A 15,262-nucleotide genomic window follows, 5' to 3' on the forward strand; every position below is an offset into this window, starting at 1 on the left:
TCAATTGTTATGGTAAAAATGTGGAAACCCTTACGTAGAAATATCACTGCTTACCTCGGCTGACACCGACATCAAAGTAATAATAATTGTATAATATAGACATAACAGTTACAATAAGGTAGGTTTACTGTTTTCAAGTAATTATTTCGTTACTTTTTAGTGTACTGTTTTTTTGAGAATATTTTGTTTTGTTTTTAGTGCATTTTGTTTTGTTTTAGTGTATTTTTTATAACAACAGACAAAATCTATAGTTTATTCATCTATTGTACATAGATTACGAGAAAATTGACTGGGATAGTATTACACAGGCGAGCCGTAACTCAATCCCTGAAAATAGCAGGGAACGAAATTCTGCGTCCTGTAATTTTTTTAACGTAAATCCCTTTACTAGTTGCGGAGCGAAATTGCTATTAAATGGCTTTTTTACCTTCTCTTTTTGTATTAGTATTATAGATGAAAATAGATATTGATTAATATGTTCTTAAAGCAGGTTACAGACGCTCACATTTGATAGTTAAAACTGAGTCGATTAGAAGTGTTTAACAAAAACTATCCGTGTGTAGTTAGAATGAAAAATGAAAAAATATTTATTTTTAGAAAAATTTCCACAAACTTAACCTGATTTTCATTTTTTAACACAATAAACACAATCTAAAAAAAATAATAATAAAAAAAAAACATACAGACGAATTGAGTACCTCCTTCTTTTGGGAAGTCGGTCAAAAATTAACACAAACAGCAAAGTACGTAAGATATGAAAGCAAATCTGTAGTCTAGTATGCTTAGTAGCAAATTGTTCAGGTACCCTCTGTACTAGTATAAAACTGTATTACGGCATGGCAAGAATATTTATTGTCAGTTAAAACTGACCGCATATGACTGGCTTAAGTTCAATTTAACATAGATTTAATGTACTATATACTTCCTACTTTATGTTGATACTGATTTGAAATTTGCAATTTTCTATGGCGTTTAAAATGAATATTTACTTAGTAGTTCAGGGTATAGTATTCTCCCTGAACTCGTTTATAAAAGGTTAGATGAACCATGTCAGATTGAACTATGGTATACAAGGTGAAGTCGGAGGAATAATTTATAGCACTCTGTCAGTTGGATATTTATGATATAAAAGTACACATGTAGTTTAGGTTTCAACAATCCATTATATAAATTGATACTAATCGTTTCGCTATCTGTACATACCATGGTCCTTGAAGAAATGCATTATATACCAACTATCATTTATACTAATATAATAAAGCGTAAACACACATTACTGCGTGGCGTAGGATGTCAGCAATCACAGCATATTTTTAAACAATTCGTTCTTTAATAAAAAGCCCTATACTTACGATACGCTTTAGGCTACATATTTTCACGCTGTTAACTTAGAGGGTAATTAAATTAGTGAAATACCATCGTTTGGGAAAGGGTTCACAAACTACAAGTAATCATTTCATAGCGGTATAACTTTTTTTACAATATTTAGAAGACTAAAAAAAAAGTAAAAGTACATCAAAAGTAACATGACATACCAACAAATGTTTAGATGATACAATTTCTAAACGGTTACGTACGACACTCATAAACATATTGCTGTCCCTTTTACAAGAGTGATAGGGAACATAATATGTTTTTTCAAATATTATAGTAATTAAATTACGTCTTAATAATTAACTATTTAAGTGATATCACTCAAATCCAATTTTCCGGCGGAACATCGAAACTAGTCGGTAAAAATAAATGTTATAATAATGTCTCACCAAAGTTTAAACAATTTAATTACATACTTGATACTTGACATTTTCAAACTCGTGTAAATATTAGTTGAAATAATAGAAACATACTGAAAGCATTATTGGCTCGCTGCCATGCGTGGGTTAGCGGACAAACAGTTTTCCAATAATGCCGTCATATTTCCAGAATTGTCGTCTCTAGACAGAAAACAATGTTTGACCTCTTTATTGGGGTTGTTGTTGTTGTTCGACTTCACTTAATAACATTATTATACAAAAAAAACATTCAATAGTTATGACATTCAATAATTAGCTATTAAACGTTATGATACAAATTAAATCACTGTAATGTTTTATTTGTAAAGAATAATTATTTATCTAAATAAATAAGGCAACTTTGATAAAGAAAGTTTAAAAAAAAATTACAACATGAACCGATCAAAAAGGAGATTCATTAATCCATCAATCCCCTCAAATAAAAATCCATATTTCAATTAACAATGACATCAATTGATAAGTTGTTAGTTAGATGCATTATTGTTTTCTCCAATGAAATTCGTGTATCATATTTGTGTCGACCACACAAAATGCTCTTAGCTAAACCCTGTAACACACAGCTACAAAGCGTAACGATAGATATAAATAGAAAGAACGTTAAACGAAGATTTGTTTACGTTGGAATTAGTTTCATACTAGCTAGCTGCTAAATGATTTAGTAGAAAAAGTGTTTCAGCGCTTCGCTTCCAGTTCGCTTTAGCAGCAGTGTGCTGTAAGCATAAACCTTTCAAGTGCTTCCCCAGTATCCATAGATGCTATTACCATTTCGTGTTTTATTGGCTCTTTGGAATCGTTTTCTTTTACAGCATGCGGTAGCCTCGCTAAGTGCTTTCAACGAGCATAATATACCGATTCAAGCCATTCTACTGAGAGCTAGTTATGGCTTAACTATAAATATTAAACCAAAAATTGTTAATAGTTTTAGTAAATTATGTTGTAACTAGCTGTTCCCGTGCGACTTCATCCGCATGAAATTATGAAAATTTTATTTTATTGTTTACATTGGTCAAATTATCAATTGCGAATGTCAAATTGACATGACATTTAAACCATGGCAATCTTGCTTCCTTGATGTTGGCAGCAACTTATGGTCTCTTTCCCACATTAGGGTTTTTATCCAAAATATTTACTCCCTAAGTTTAATGGCGTGAAAATATATAGCCTAAAGCGTCACGTAAGTGTATGACTTGGCATTAAAAAAAAAGAATTATTCAACAATTTGCTGTAATTGGTGACATCTTAGGCAACAAAGAAGTGTGTGTTTACACTTTATTATAATAGTATAGATCTCGATGGAAGATCTTAATGTTAATATCTATACTTCTGTACATCTATATCTATACTAATGTAATAAAACACACACTTCTTTGTGACGTAGGATGTCAGGAATCACAGCATATTTTAATATCATTACGACCAAAATAACAATCGATATCTCGAATAATTGCTTATTATTTACCCCAGTTTCCATACAAAAGATTATGTTTTATCATCATTTACTTTCGTACTTTTAATACATCGCGTGGAAGTATTATGTAATATTTCCGAAGCATGAATTAATCTTTTATTGTATTTATCGACTTTGCTCGAGTTTTTATGTCCTTTTACATTGATAGTAACGTTCCGTCGTATATCAGTTACGAGAATTTTATAGACTTATAAAAGTTGCGGGACAATAACAGTAAATTATTTGATAATTCAGTTTTCATGCTTACGATCTAATATGAGTTTTACGTCTCAAGTTTTAAATTATGAGATTTTGGATTTACAAAGACCAGGCACTATGTACCAATTTTCCAATAAATTTGAGTAAGGAAAAGCATCTAATTTTAGTAAAAACTAGCAGTTCGCGTCAACCTTTGTCAAATTATCAATAGCAAATATCAAAATGACATGACATGACAAACCTTAGCAAACTTTCTTCTTGATATTTGCAGCAACTCATAGTCTCTTTCCCACATTAGGGTTTTTATCCAAAATATTAACCTCCTAACGTTAATGGCGTGAAAATATATAGCCTAAAGCATGACGTAGTGTAGTGCTTTTTATTAAAAAAAAGAGTTACTAACATCTTAGGCAACAAAGAAATGTGTGTTTACGCTTTATTATAATAGTATAGAAGTATAGATTAAAGATAAATAAATATCAAAATAAGATGTGTCATTATTGCGTAATGTCACCTAACTACAGTCATCATTATCGTATTAGTCAGTCCCTACTGTCTGTCCAGAATCGTAACTCAATCTTGTTTAGATAAGCTTTAGTATCGCTTTGATTCTTATAAGCTTATATGGATGTGCGTGTTTTTAGTTGTGTAACTAAACAGTTGAATTGGCTGCCAAACAATCGACAATCGCTTAACAGTTGGGTAATACTTTAGTCAAAGGTTTGGACTCGCTCTTAATTGTCTTAAATAATTGTGACTTTTGAATACGGCTGACTTTTTATTCTAGAATATACTTATCCCGCAAATCCTTTTCATGGTATTATTAGTTCAATGCAAGGAAACCGCGTCCTCGTTAGGTTTATTGACTCCACTAGATATGTTATCAACGCTATGGTGTGGAACTGACGCCCTACTTCTGTAGCTTTAGTGAGAACTGGTCCTATGAGATTACAATACTAAAGTTGTAGAAAATCTAAAATGATTCATTGTAATTAATAATTAAATTGTCATATTGTCTTATCTGAATTCATTGTCTATTTACACATATCCTCTTTCACACAATCCATCCATATTTCATTAGCAATTAAACTACCAAAATAACTGTAAATAACTCCCAACATTTTTATAAAACAACAAGTATTTGGATTTTAAATATATCAAATGTTTATTTTATTATCACAATAATTTTATCCGAAAATGGGAAATTCCAATTGCATAAATTCGATGTGACAGGGAAATTATTTTGATATTAAATTGCCCATTCGTTTAATAATCGTTATGGATTTTACGGAGTAAACAGGATGGATGTTATCGTCTCTGATAAGGCGCTGGATACATATCGAATCTACTAGAAGGAAAAGAGATTTACATAGAAACAAAGATCGATCGTCTAGTACGACCTTCTAGAATTAACTTTATCTTTGTCACTTCTTAATGATGCCATTTTTCATGCAATCCATCTCTTTCTATGCCTGTTTCAACAGATGCATTCCTTCACATTTATTGTTTGCAATACTGTCTCGTAAAATGCCTTCACAATTCACATTTCATTCACATCTACTATATTAAATTCCAAAGTAATTGACATGTTTTAGATAAAATAAAAATAATATCATTTAATTCGAATATAAATTGAAATTCAAACTAAATTAATTAAAACCTTCAACATCACTAATTCCAAATGAACTAACCCGATGGACAGATGCGACTGAAATACACGAATAGTGCGCTGAATTTCAGCGTGCATTTTCAAACAAATTTAGTTTAGTTTCAATATGTGAGAAAAGTTTCAAGGTCAACAGATGCGTTCTGAACATCAGAACTAAGTCAATTTGCTTTTGCTATTCAAATGATAAGCTAAATATGATACACTAGCTTTCGCCCGCGACTCCGTCCGCGTGGAATAAAAAAAACAAAAGTGAGTAGCCAAGTGTTCTTTCAGACTATCCTCTACGTCTTTGCCAAATTTCATCGAAATCCGTTTAGCTGTTTAGGCTACAAATAGCAAAGATCCATCCATCTAAACTTTCGAATTATATTAGTATGAAGTATGATTATATATTTTATTACCATTAATTGTTAGAGTAGGAAGGATACACTAGTAGAGGTAGGCCTAGAAAGAGATGGATTGCGTAAAAGGAAACAACGGAAGATTTTGATTGGTAAAGTGAGAAGAGCACGGGTGTCACTAGCCGATGTTTTAGACTACCGTTAATCTGGTACCTCACCCCTAGATATTCTCTCCCTTTCCTCCCTCTAGTGACGCCCTTAAGTCAGGGTGCTGGTTACAATGAGATATTTTCACATTGCTGTATGTACCCTTTTAGATTCATTATCAGAGGCCACCTTGAATTCAAGTTCAAATAATTTTTAAGTGTTTCATTATAAGTTAGGTGTTGTATTACTTAAGAGGTTTTGTTTACATAGGAACAATTAACAAGCAAACTTGCTCGCGACGACATTGAAATTATGTTAAAACTTTCGTTAACTTTTAAAATTTTCCAAGATCACTTTTGAAGTTTCAGAACTCAGTTTTTAATCGGAAAACATCAAAGATAGATAAACGGTAAAAGGATAAGATCTTAACGGATTGATAATTACAGTTTTCGGAATAGAAAATAGTAAGGAACATACAGTTTTAAATTCTACAACTCTAAAATCAGCGTTAGTAAGTTATGTAATGTTAAAAAAAGTCACGATTTTTCTTTAAAACCTTTTTAGAAAGAAAGAAACCTTTTTAACGATCATGAGGAACATAAAAACTGTTCTACAGGAACTTTTTTCCAGACTTTTTTTATAATAAAAGGGGGCAAACGAGCGGCGAGATCACCGGGTTGTCATCGACGCCCATGGACATCCGTAACATCAGACGTTACGTTCTATATTTATGTAGATTCTTTCAGCTGAAGAGCAATTACTTCACAAACTCATTCATACAAATTTTTAAACTTTCGCATTTAAAACTTTAGTAAGATAACGTGTGGAATTACTTAGCATATTAAAATAGGTTAAAGCTTTTAGTTAAAAACTACGTCTTCTTGAGCATGAGGAAGTGACAGTCGACTTCCTCTAGATGCCCTATTCAAGTCTTTTCTATTCCATATTGAAAACAGAGCGTACTAATTACTGGGTCGCGAGACGGTTTCCTATTTTTAGAACGTCGACTTGCGACTCTATGGAAATGCTTCTTCGTACGTTAACTTGGCTTTGTTCTTCCCCTTTCTTTTGAAAACTTCTGTGTTGATTAACAATTTAAATAATTGAATTTTGTTTTGTCTTTTATTAATTAGACTCGTGGTGAAATATTTCACACATTGCAAAAGAAACCATTACATTTAAAAATTTATAACACAGTCCTTATATTTTAAATAGAAAAGTTACTAATAACATAAGGTTAATTATAACATAAGGTGGCAAACGAGCGAGCGGCCACCTGAATCCACCGCAATTGCAGATGCGTTGCCTACCCTTATCCGACAGAGGAGGAGACGCACATAAAGAGGATATTTCCCCTTCCTATGCATCTCCACCACCGTCAAATCCACTTCCCCTTTCCATCCTCTCCTTATAAAAAAAGGGTAGTAAAGAGAAATGGACTTAAATAAGGCCTCCGGCACCACACTCATCAGACGAAACACGGAATTGCTTCCATTTCACGCTTGTCTTCTGTGTGGTCGTGGTATTACACCGGGCGAGCCGGCCCTTTCTAAGATGCTAAGATGTTAAAGCGGGCTCGACCACTGTTAAAATTATTAAACTATTTTGTATCAAAAAAATATTTGATGCTTAGGTCACTTAGGGCCTGTCCCACCAAATTATAAATTGTCTGGTAACAATCCAACTTGTAAAATATGTGATGGAAATATCAAATTATTTTCCCTTATCTTACGGTAACGTCATTTTTAAGCTATCTGAGCCACCATTAGCTAGTGGTGTGACAGAGTCTTTCGTAGATATCGGATAATTACTTGTTCTACGTAGATCCATAAACACAAAACAAAGGCCAAGGTCTCTGAATCAATTAAAGCAATAATTAACAAGAAATAAACAGCACACAGTTTGCGCGGACGGGTGAAGTTTGAGACTTTGAGTTCTAGTTTCCTCGCTCTCGCTAATTAATATTTACTCAACGGTTTTCAATATCGCCTGTAATAACAGTAAACATAAATATAAACAAACTATAAAATACTAAACTACTTGCAAAACTAAATTGCAAATCGAATTAAAATTTAAGATAGCATAGATCCTAACCTAATCTTGAACATAAAATTGAGGCGAAAAAAAGACCTTTGCAGTCTTTTTGTTGCGGTAAGTTTCCTGAGTATTTAGTTATCGCTAAACCTATCAGTCATTTTGTCTTGTAAACGATAACGGTTTTTCAATAAGCGGCCACTGTTAAAATAGCTTTGTAATCGCTCCCAATCATCTGTGTTTGCAGATGCGTTACTTATCTTTAATCAACAAGTAGAGGATGCGTCAAAGCAGATTTCCCTCACCTGGCTTCTCTTCCCTTTCATTTGCCTTGTACGATAAGGATGCATGTAACTTTACAGAGTATTTAACTGCCCTTTAGTCGCTAAACTTGTATAAAACACCACTTGTAGATTATGTCTATTAGGATGAATCCGTAGCTAAAATAATGGTAAAAGTATTTTCATCCAGCTCATTTTCTTTATAAAAACTGAGATAGCAATAAGTTATTGTTTCGGCAATGAACATTTAAAGCGGTTAAACCGATCAGCACGATTCATCTTCGATTCCCGCTCCTTGGAAAAAGTTAATTTCCTGTTATTAAACATAAAAAGAAATGTCTATCAGAATCGAATATGCACGGAATAGAAATATTAGCATTAAGTAAAAGAAATACTGCTTTAAATTGCTGTTTTTTATTTATTTATTTATTAAAATATCGAAGCAAGAAAGTCCAAATGTAAAAGTAATTAAATAAAATTATGACAAGATCTTCAATCACCTTTTCGTCTTTTTAACGTATTCTGCTACTCAGTGGAAGAATAATAAAAAAAACATCAATAGTTAAGAAAGAAGACATAAAGCAGAATCTGAATGAAATAAAATAAGCTATTTTAATATAGTTTGTATGCCGTTTTCTGAGACTTTGTCTCCGCAATGTGTGTCAAGTATTTTGAGTTATTTTTCGTCGTAGAGGCACTTCTATTTTGTATAACATTTGTGAATTTGATAATCTTTATGGAGACGCGCAATTTTGTCATAGCAACCATAAGATATTCTATATTAAATAAGAAGCTAATTTAATTCCTTGTTACGCACAGAGAAGGGCATGTACTTGGGCTCGCCGTGTGAGTCCTCGTGCAGCTCGAAATTGGTGCACGTGTACTGCGAGCCGTCCACGCTCTCCTGCCAGTGCGACCCTAAGCACCCGGTTGCTCTCGGCCCCGCCAAGGGCTGTGCCAGGCGTAAGTATTTCGTATAAAACATGCACTTTTATTCTTGTTTATTATATGAAATCAGGGATAATATCAATGCCGCCATCCAACTTTAGACAGAATTGCCAATGATTTCTTAAGAGGAGTTAGTTAGGAAAGAGAAGGTCGAAAATATGACACAATCACCTTCAAACCTTGCAGCTAAAACTAATTCTGTTCCTTATCTCGATGGTTATTAAAAATCCCAATGTGAATTGACATTCCAGCGAAGAAGCTCGGCGAGCAATGCTTCTACCGGGCGACGTGCCGCGCGTTCGACCCGCACGCGTCCTGCGTCCAGGTCAACCACAACGCGTACTGCCAGTGCGAGCCCGGCTACCACAGCACCACGCACACGCGCCCTGTGCCGCGCAACTTCTGCACAGAAGGTAATCACTATCCACCTAGTACATTGTCACCACAGACTAAGTCTTCTGAGAATGACAACTTCACAAATACTGTATTCGATTTGTTGCCGGTTTGTTGTCTCCATGGTAGCGATGCGTCGTTGCAGATATGGTGGTGCTGACGGCGGACATGCCCACGCTGCTGGGCGTGGCGTCGGGCATCTTCGTGCTGGCGGGGCTGCTCTGCATGGTGCTGCACCTGTACACGCGCGCCCGCTATCACCCCACGCACCTCGCCGACGCCCGCCTCACGCCGCCCTGTCTGTACTCGCTCAACGATACCGGTATGTCTGACATGTTACACACGCCACCATCAAACACAAAGCTTGACAATGTTGCAAAGCTACGGCTACCGCTACTGCACTGTATCCGTGTGTGCGCAGGGGGCACACTGAGCGCGACGCGCGCCTCGTCTCGCGCGTCGTCGCGCAGCGGCTGCACGAGCGGCTGCACGTCGGGCACGCTGGAGGGCGGGCGCGGGCGCGGGGCGGGCGCGTCGCGCGCAGGTGCCGCGCGGGCGGCCGCCATCTTGTTAATCTCGCGCCACCTGAAGCCCGTAAGGGACGGCGGCGCGCACCCGCCAAAGTGCGCCGCCAAAGGTGAACCGGATGATGTATGCAGCGCAACCTTACTGCAGTACGGCCCTCGAACGACACCCTCGAATGCCTAATTACTTAACTACTCTAATATTTTATTGAAAAAAATATGCAATGGGAATAAACATTCTAATCTTGGTGATTCCTGACGAAAACTGACTGATGTCAAATGTGTCGTATTGTTATTATCTTCTTTAATTTTTCAACACTCTCTACTGTTCTCGACTTTTCTTGGCAATGGAAATTCAAATTGTGACAGCACATTCAAGACACCACATCAAAAAAGAAGACAACAAATTCTAAGCACGACTAAAGTTGCCTCTTTAATCTGTTTGGTTGTGAGTTCAGGAACCTTTTTATTACTATATTCCCTCAATGAAAACTGTCACTTGTATTGTACAGAGGTTGGGCATTCGAGGAGCTGTCGCTGGTGTCGCATGTCGCACGGCTGGTGTGGGTAGTTGTCGCGTGTTGTTGTCGGCGTCGGCGGCGCTCCACCACGCGCACCGCGCTCTGTGTCCCCACCTTTACGTGCAGCTCGACCCCGTGTGACCACCTCCTTAATGACATAGTTACCGAAACTAAAATTCACAATTATTGTGGAAAATTCCTAATATATTCATACCGGATATACGAAATTAACCATCCCGATTATCAGCTGCAATAACAAACGGATGTCGCTTATTGTAAAGCTTTCCGTGGCTTTGGCGTGTTCGTTTTATGGAAATTATGAATCGTGTTTCGCAAACTAATAGTGTGTCAGTCGCAGGACCTTACGTGTGCTTCGCGTGGCGCGAGCAAGATGGCCGCCGTTCTACGTCACTTCCTTCTATGTTTGATTCGCCTATTGTTTGTCTATGTTATGGAACCATAGATCGATAGCAATTTTATAAAAAAAATTGAAGCTTTTTTAGATAATTTTGAAAACTTAACGGTCATTTGTTCCATAACAGTAAATGTATTAACGAAACTGAAGGTTATGTTGACCTTGTTACTTTAGGAATCTACAGTACGAACAGTAAGGAACATTTTACTACTACATTTTCAATCAACAAATATTAATAATTCTGGGTGTGTCCACTTCTATCGACCTTTCGAGGCGCATTATCTTGATGTGAACGCACCCTTAAAGTTTGCACACTACACTTCAATACCTTGGCTTAATTCATTAAATTTAATATTAAGCACATCTTGATAGCTTCCCTTAACCACTTAACATCGGTAAGTTATTTCTTTGCAATGAAATTAAAATTTTAACGACTGATAAATATAAAACTAAAGGTGAGGCAAAGCTTCAGTTTCACTTGCACGTTTGTTCGCTTGTGTGACTGTGCCGATGTGTGTGCATGTTGCCCATGTTTTGATTAACCCAAATAATTAATTCATGCATTTGTTTATATCCTTTAAGTATCTTAGAGGCATTTCCATAACGCTCGTTAAGTATATTATTAATTTTGATAGACAGCGTGTAAATAATGTTTATTATTCTCATTTCATCTTTATAATTCCCTTATGTTTCTGGAATTACTAGTTGTAAAAAGTACTGAAATGAATGTTCTGGAACATTAAATAGCACTAATTCATTTTGCTTTTTACTATTCTCTCACTAAAATTAAAACCAATTCTTTAGTCTTTATGAGTACTTTAAAGACAAATCCTTTTAAGGACACATGAATCAATTAAATTAAAACTTTTATTGCTATTTTAATAAAGCCAGCATAGATAATATCATAGAGAATAGTATAGATCATTTCCTGTCATAGATAATTTAGTGACTATAACGTAAGGTATTTGTCAGGTTCGCGACGTCCAAGTCTGAATTCGGTGCAGAGCAGCTCGTCGTCCATCAGGAGCTACAGCGCGAAGCGTTGGGAGCGCGAGCGCGAGCAGAAGGAGCGGCGGCAGATGAGCATGCGGCTCGCGCAGCTGCACGACAAGATGGCCGCCGGCCGCGAGCCGCCGCGCCTCGCGCCCACGCCCTCGCCGCGCTCCCCCAACAACTCCACTGACGGCCTGCTGCCTGCCGTTTGTGAAATTAGAGAAGTATGATTTATTGGAACAATAGATTTCATTTCCCCCATGAAATACGTGTTAACCTTAATACAATAGTGTGATGGACAACTATTTAAATAAAATAACATTTTTTATGTACTTATTCTATATTCAAAATGTGACTTTACTAAAAAACTTTTTTTTCTAGTCTAGTGTAACGAACAACGAATTTAAAAATAATGTACTGAATTACTTTAGAGAAAAATACGTAGGGTTTTAATTTTAGTGTGTTGGTAACATATAATTTTTTGTTACAAAAAACTCTGACGAATTAAGGGTTAGGTAGAGTAATATCTATATGATATAATGTCTAAATAATAAGCAATAGATGTGTAAACAATTTTTTTATGTTAACTAATAACTATCATTTTTGAAGAAAGACGAGATTTTAACCAGTACTTACGTCTTGTTTTCGTTACATTATTTGATTCAGTTCGAGTTTTCAAAGTAGGCAAAGAATAGAATAACTGCAATTGCTATTCAAAAAAACAAGGAGTATTTAAAAATTGAAATCAACTCCAAAATTGTAATAAACGTTTTAAATATCTGGATACATTTAATTACAGTTAATAACAAATTCGGATCAACAACTACAGGGGGTAGACGGGCCGTGTTCGAGCACGTCGCTTTACTGACACCAGCCGCGGGGAACGACCAGCCGAAGGTCCTTAGATTCCCTCTCCTCTGACGGCGCCCCCGCCCTCGCCTGGATGTAGTCACAAGAACGGAACGAACGAAAGAACTATAGTTCTCGTTGGACTCGAACGAATGAACTGAGCTGTGAACTGAACTATTTGATAGAAGGTATTGTGAGAAACATTTTACAAGTGATGTAGTGTTTGATAAAAGACTTTTTTGTAAGCTCGCAGTCGGTATTATGAGGTTTAACGGATTCTGAGCAAACTCGTTCTTCTACGTTCTATATATTGTATCTTACAGTGCTAAGAGAAACACAAGAATACTGTTATATTTCTTAAAGATATCATAATTGATTCATTAATTGAGAATATACAATTGGGGGTATGTCAAAGAGGTTTTAAACAGAATTTTAGTATTTAAAATGTTAAAAACGACTATACCCCCAATAGTATATCATATAAGTATAGATCACAACCCCAAAAACCCTTAAACAGAAACACCATATCGAATTAAAACGATAATAATGTAACTAGATATTTGAATATAACGCCGCGGCCTGTGTTGCTACATTAAAATTAAATTGTTCAAGGTATTGCCAATAAGAAACGATATTTTTTATGTTTCAATGACCGGAATTAATGTATTTTTAAAACAAAAACGAAATTTTTAACAACGTTTGTGGCGAAGTAAAATATTTTTAATTCTCGTGACACTGGTCGCTGTGTCTAACAATAGTTAACAATTTAATATTGAAACTGATTTTACCAATAAATATAAAGTATTTTTAATGGAAAGCTTGGAAGCTACTAGAAGAAGCACTGTGGAGTTTGTTTAAACACTATTAAAGATTTAAAACGCTTGGATAAAAATAATAAAGGCCTCTGTAACTTAGATATTTGTTAGATGATTTAAGATTACCGTCCTATTTCAAGCTCATAGAGTGTGGTTTTGATTGTTTGTCATGAATACTGATGGTCACGTGACTTTTTGCCGCCGTATTTATTTTACCGCGACAGAATCAGTCAGAAGTGAAATCTGGTATCAACATGCCATAAGAATACAATGAACAGTCTTTAATAGTGTTTAATCTAACAATTCTGCCGACCCTTAACTGGGAGTGTTAGATATAGGATAATTATAATATGTGTATGGAATAAGATTAATATTTGTTGAAAGTTTTAATTATAGTATATTTTATTTACTTAAAATAACGTTAAATTTGTTGTCGTAAACCACATAAATACTTCTTGTATCAAATTAAATTAGTTGTACAAAATTATTTTGAAATAAAATACATACTTAATGATCGGAGTTGATTGGAAAAATAAATCATTTGATTAAATTACATAAATTCAAAGAATTTTTTCTACTAAGCTTGTATCGGAATATTTTAATTAGTTGAACATTTGATGCAAGAAGTGTAATGTAATGGGCCTCATTAAAAATTAATTGTCCCGCAACGCGTAGATGGTAAACTGCAGAGGTGTTGCTGAGAAATGCATTGTAAAGTTACGTTGGCAGCGTACTGAGTTTAGTGAAATATTTAAATGAATTGGTACCTGTTCTCATCGTGGCTTCTGAAAATAAACGTGTTTCAATATAAAACAGTATTTCATTTTAATAAATTGTAACTTACAAAATGCGCCTTCAAATTTCAAATAGCAATATTTTTAGCTGAACTAATTCTGACTCCATACGAATTCAAATAGAATAGGATAAAACTAAGTAAAATAAAGTTAAATGTTACAAACATTTATATTCTCTGGAAATATTGCTAAACTAAATGTATATAAAAGCTGTATTTTGATCAAGCTAACATTAGGACAACTTAGCAATTAGAATATTCAAGTAGGAGTTGTAAATATTAGATGTAATAACAAATAAAAAAAAAAATAACAAAACCTATTTTTATTATTTTAACAAAATAATCAAGGTTTCTTTTACAATCAAGTAATTTTACAAAAAGCTTGTATTAAAATCCAAACAACGACGTCTTACAAACCAAGTATCCGTAATGTTGGCACGACATCGTTTGACTGCAGAAATAGACGCGGGGATTGTACCACCTAGACTGTTCTGAACAAGATTAAACGAAGATCACGAGCAAGTTAAGAGAATAGATAATGTATTATAAAAAATTATTAATTGGATCACGCGAAGAAATAAAAAACCAATATGTAAATGTATTAAAACTGATGGTCATCGCTGTTTGCCTTGCAGAGGCATCTTTAGTTACTTCGCTTGCGAGGCAGCTGAGCGAGAAGGTTCTAGAATTACAGATTAAAACATAATTCACACGACTACATTTCTTGAAATAGATTAACTGAAATAGCTTCCGGAATTAAGTATTCAAATTGTTGATATTCATTAATCTTTTAGTGATAATCAAAACCAAATATCTTTAACGAACATGTAATTTTGATGCTCTAAAAATACAGTTCCAGAGTATGTTTAGCCTTTGTGGCTCAACTCAAGGGCTGTTGTTATTCTTGGAACGTAGATACGGAAGTGTGTCCTTTACACTTCCTCGTACATATGCATTTTCTAAAGTTATACCACTCCAGGTGGTGTGCAAAACCGCTCAGAACAAATTAATAACAACCAACGCGCCGTTTTATTTAGATCAACTATTTTTACACTAATATTTCGCGGTAACGAACTGCTG

General features: G+C 35.0%; 1 protein-coding gene across 4 annotated transcripts in view; it reads left to right on the plus strand.

Moving 5' to 3' along the window:
* The window catches only part of LOC106103815, a 27,168-nt gene extending 12,946 nt beyond the window's left edge, over positions 1-14,222 (plus strand). For 2 of the 4 annotated variants that reach the window (XM_013283705.1, XM_013283704.1), the window contains exons 3-8: positions 8,751-8,894; positions 9,131-9,292; positions 9,418-9,594; positions 9,694-9,816; positions 11,705-11,949; positions 12,525-14,222. In XM_013283705.1, coding sequence (XP_013139159.1) covers positions 8,751-8,894; positions 9,131-9,292; positions 9,418-9,594; positions 9,694-9,816; positions 11,705-11,949; positions 12,525-12,593 — 920 coding nt within the window. In that variant the 3' untranslated portion in view covers positions 12,594-14,222. The remainder of the gene's footprint in view (positions 1-8,750; positions 8,895-9,130; positions 9,293-9,417; positions 9,595-9,693; positions 9,817-11,704; positions 11,950-12,524) is intronic. The other 2 variants (XM_013283703.1, XM_013283706.1) reach the window with 2 other exon arrangements.
* Positions 14,223-15,262: the final 1,040 nt, after the last annotated feature.

The sequence above is a fragment of the Papilio polytes genome, unplaced genomic scaffold (genome assembly GCF_000836215.1).
Source record: "Papilio polytes unplaced genomic scaffold, Ppol_1.0 DF823731.1, whole genome shotgun sequence".
In the NCBI taxonomy this organism is placed as follows: domain Eukaryota; kingdom Metazoa; phylum Arthropoda; class Insecta; order Lepidoptera; family Papilionidae; genus Papilio; species Papilio polytes.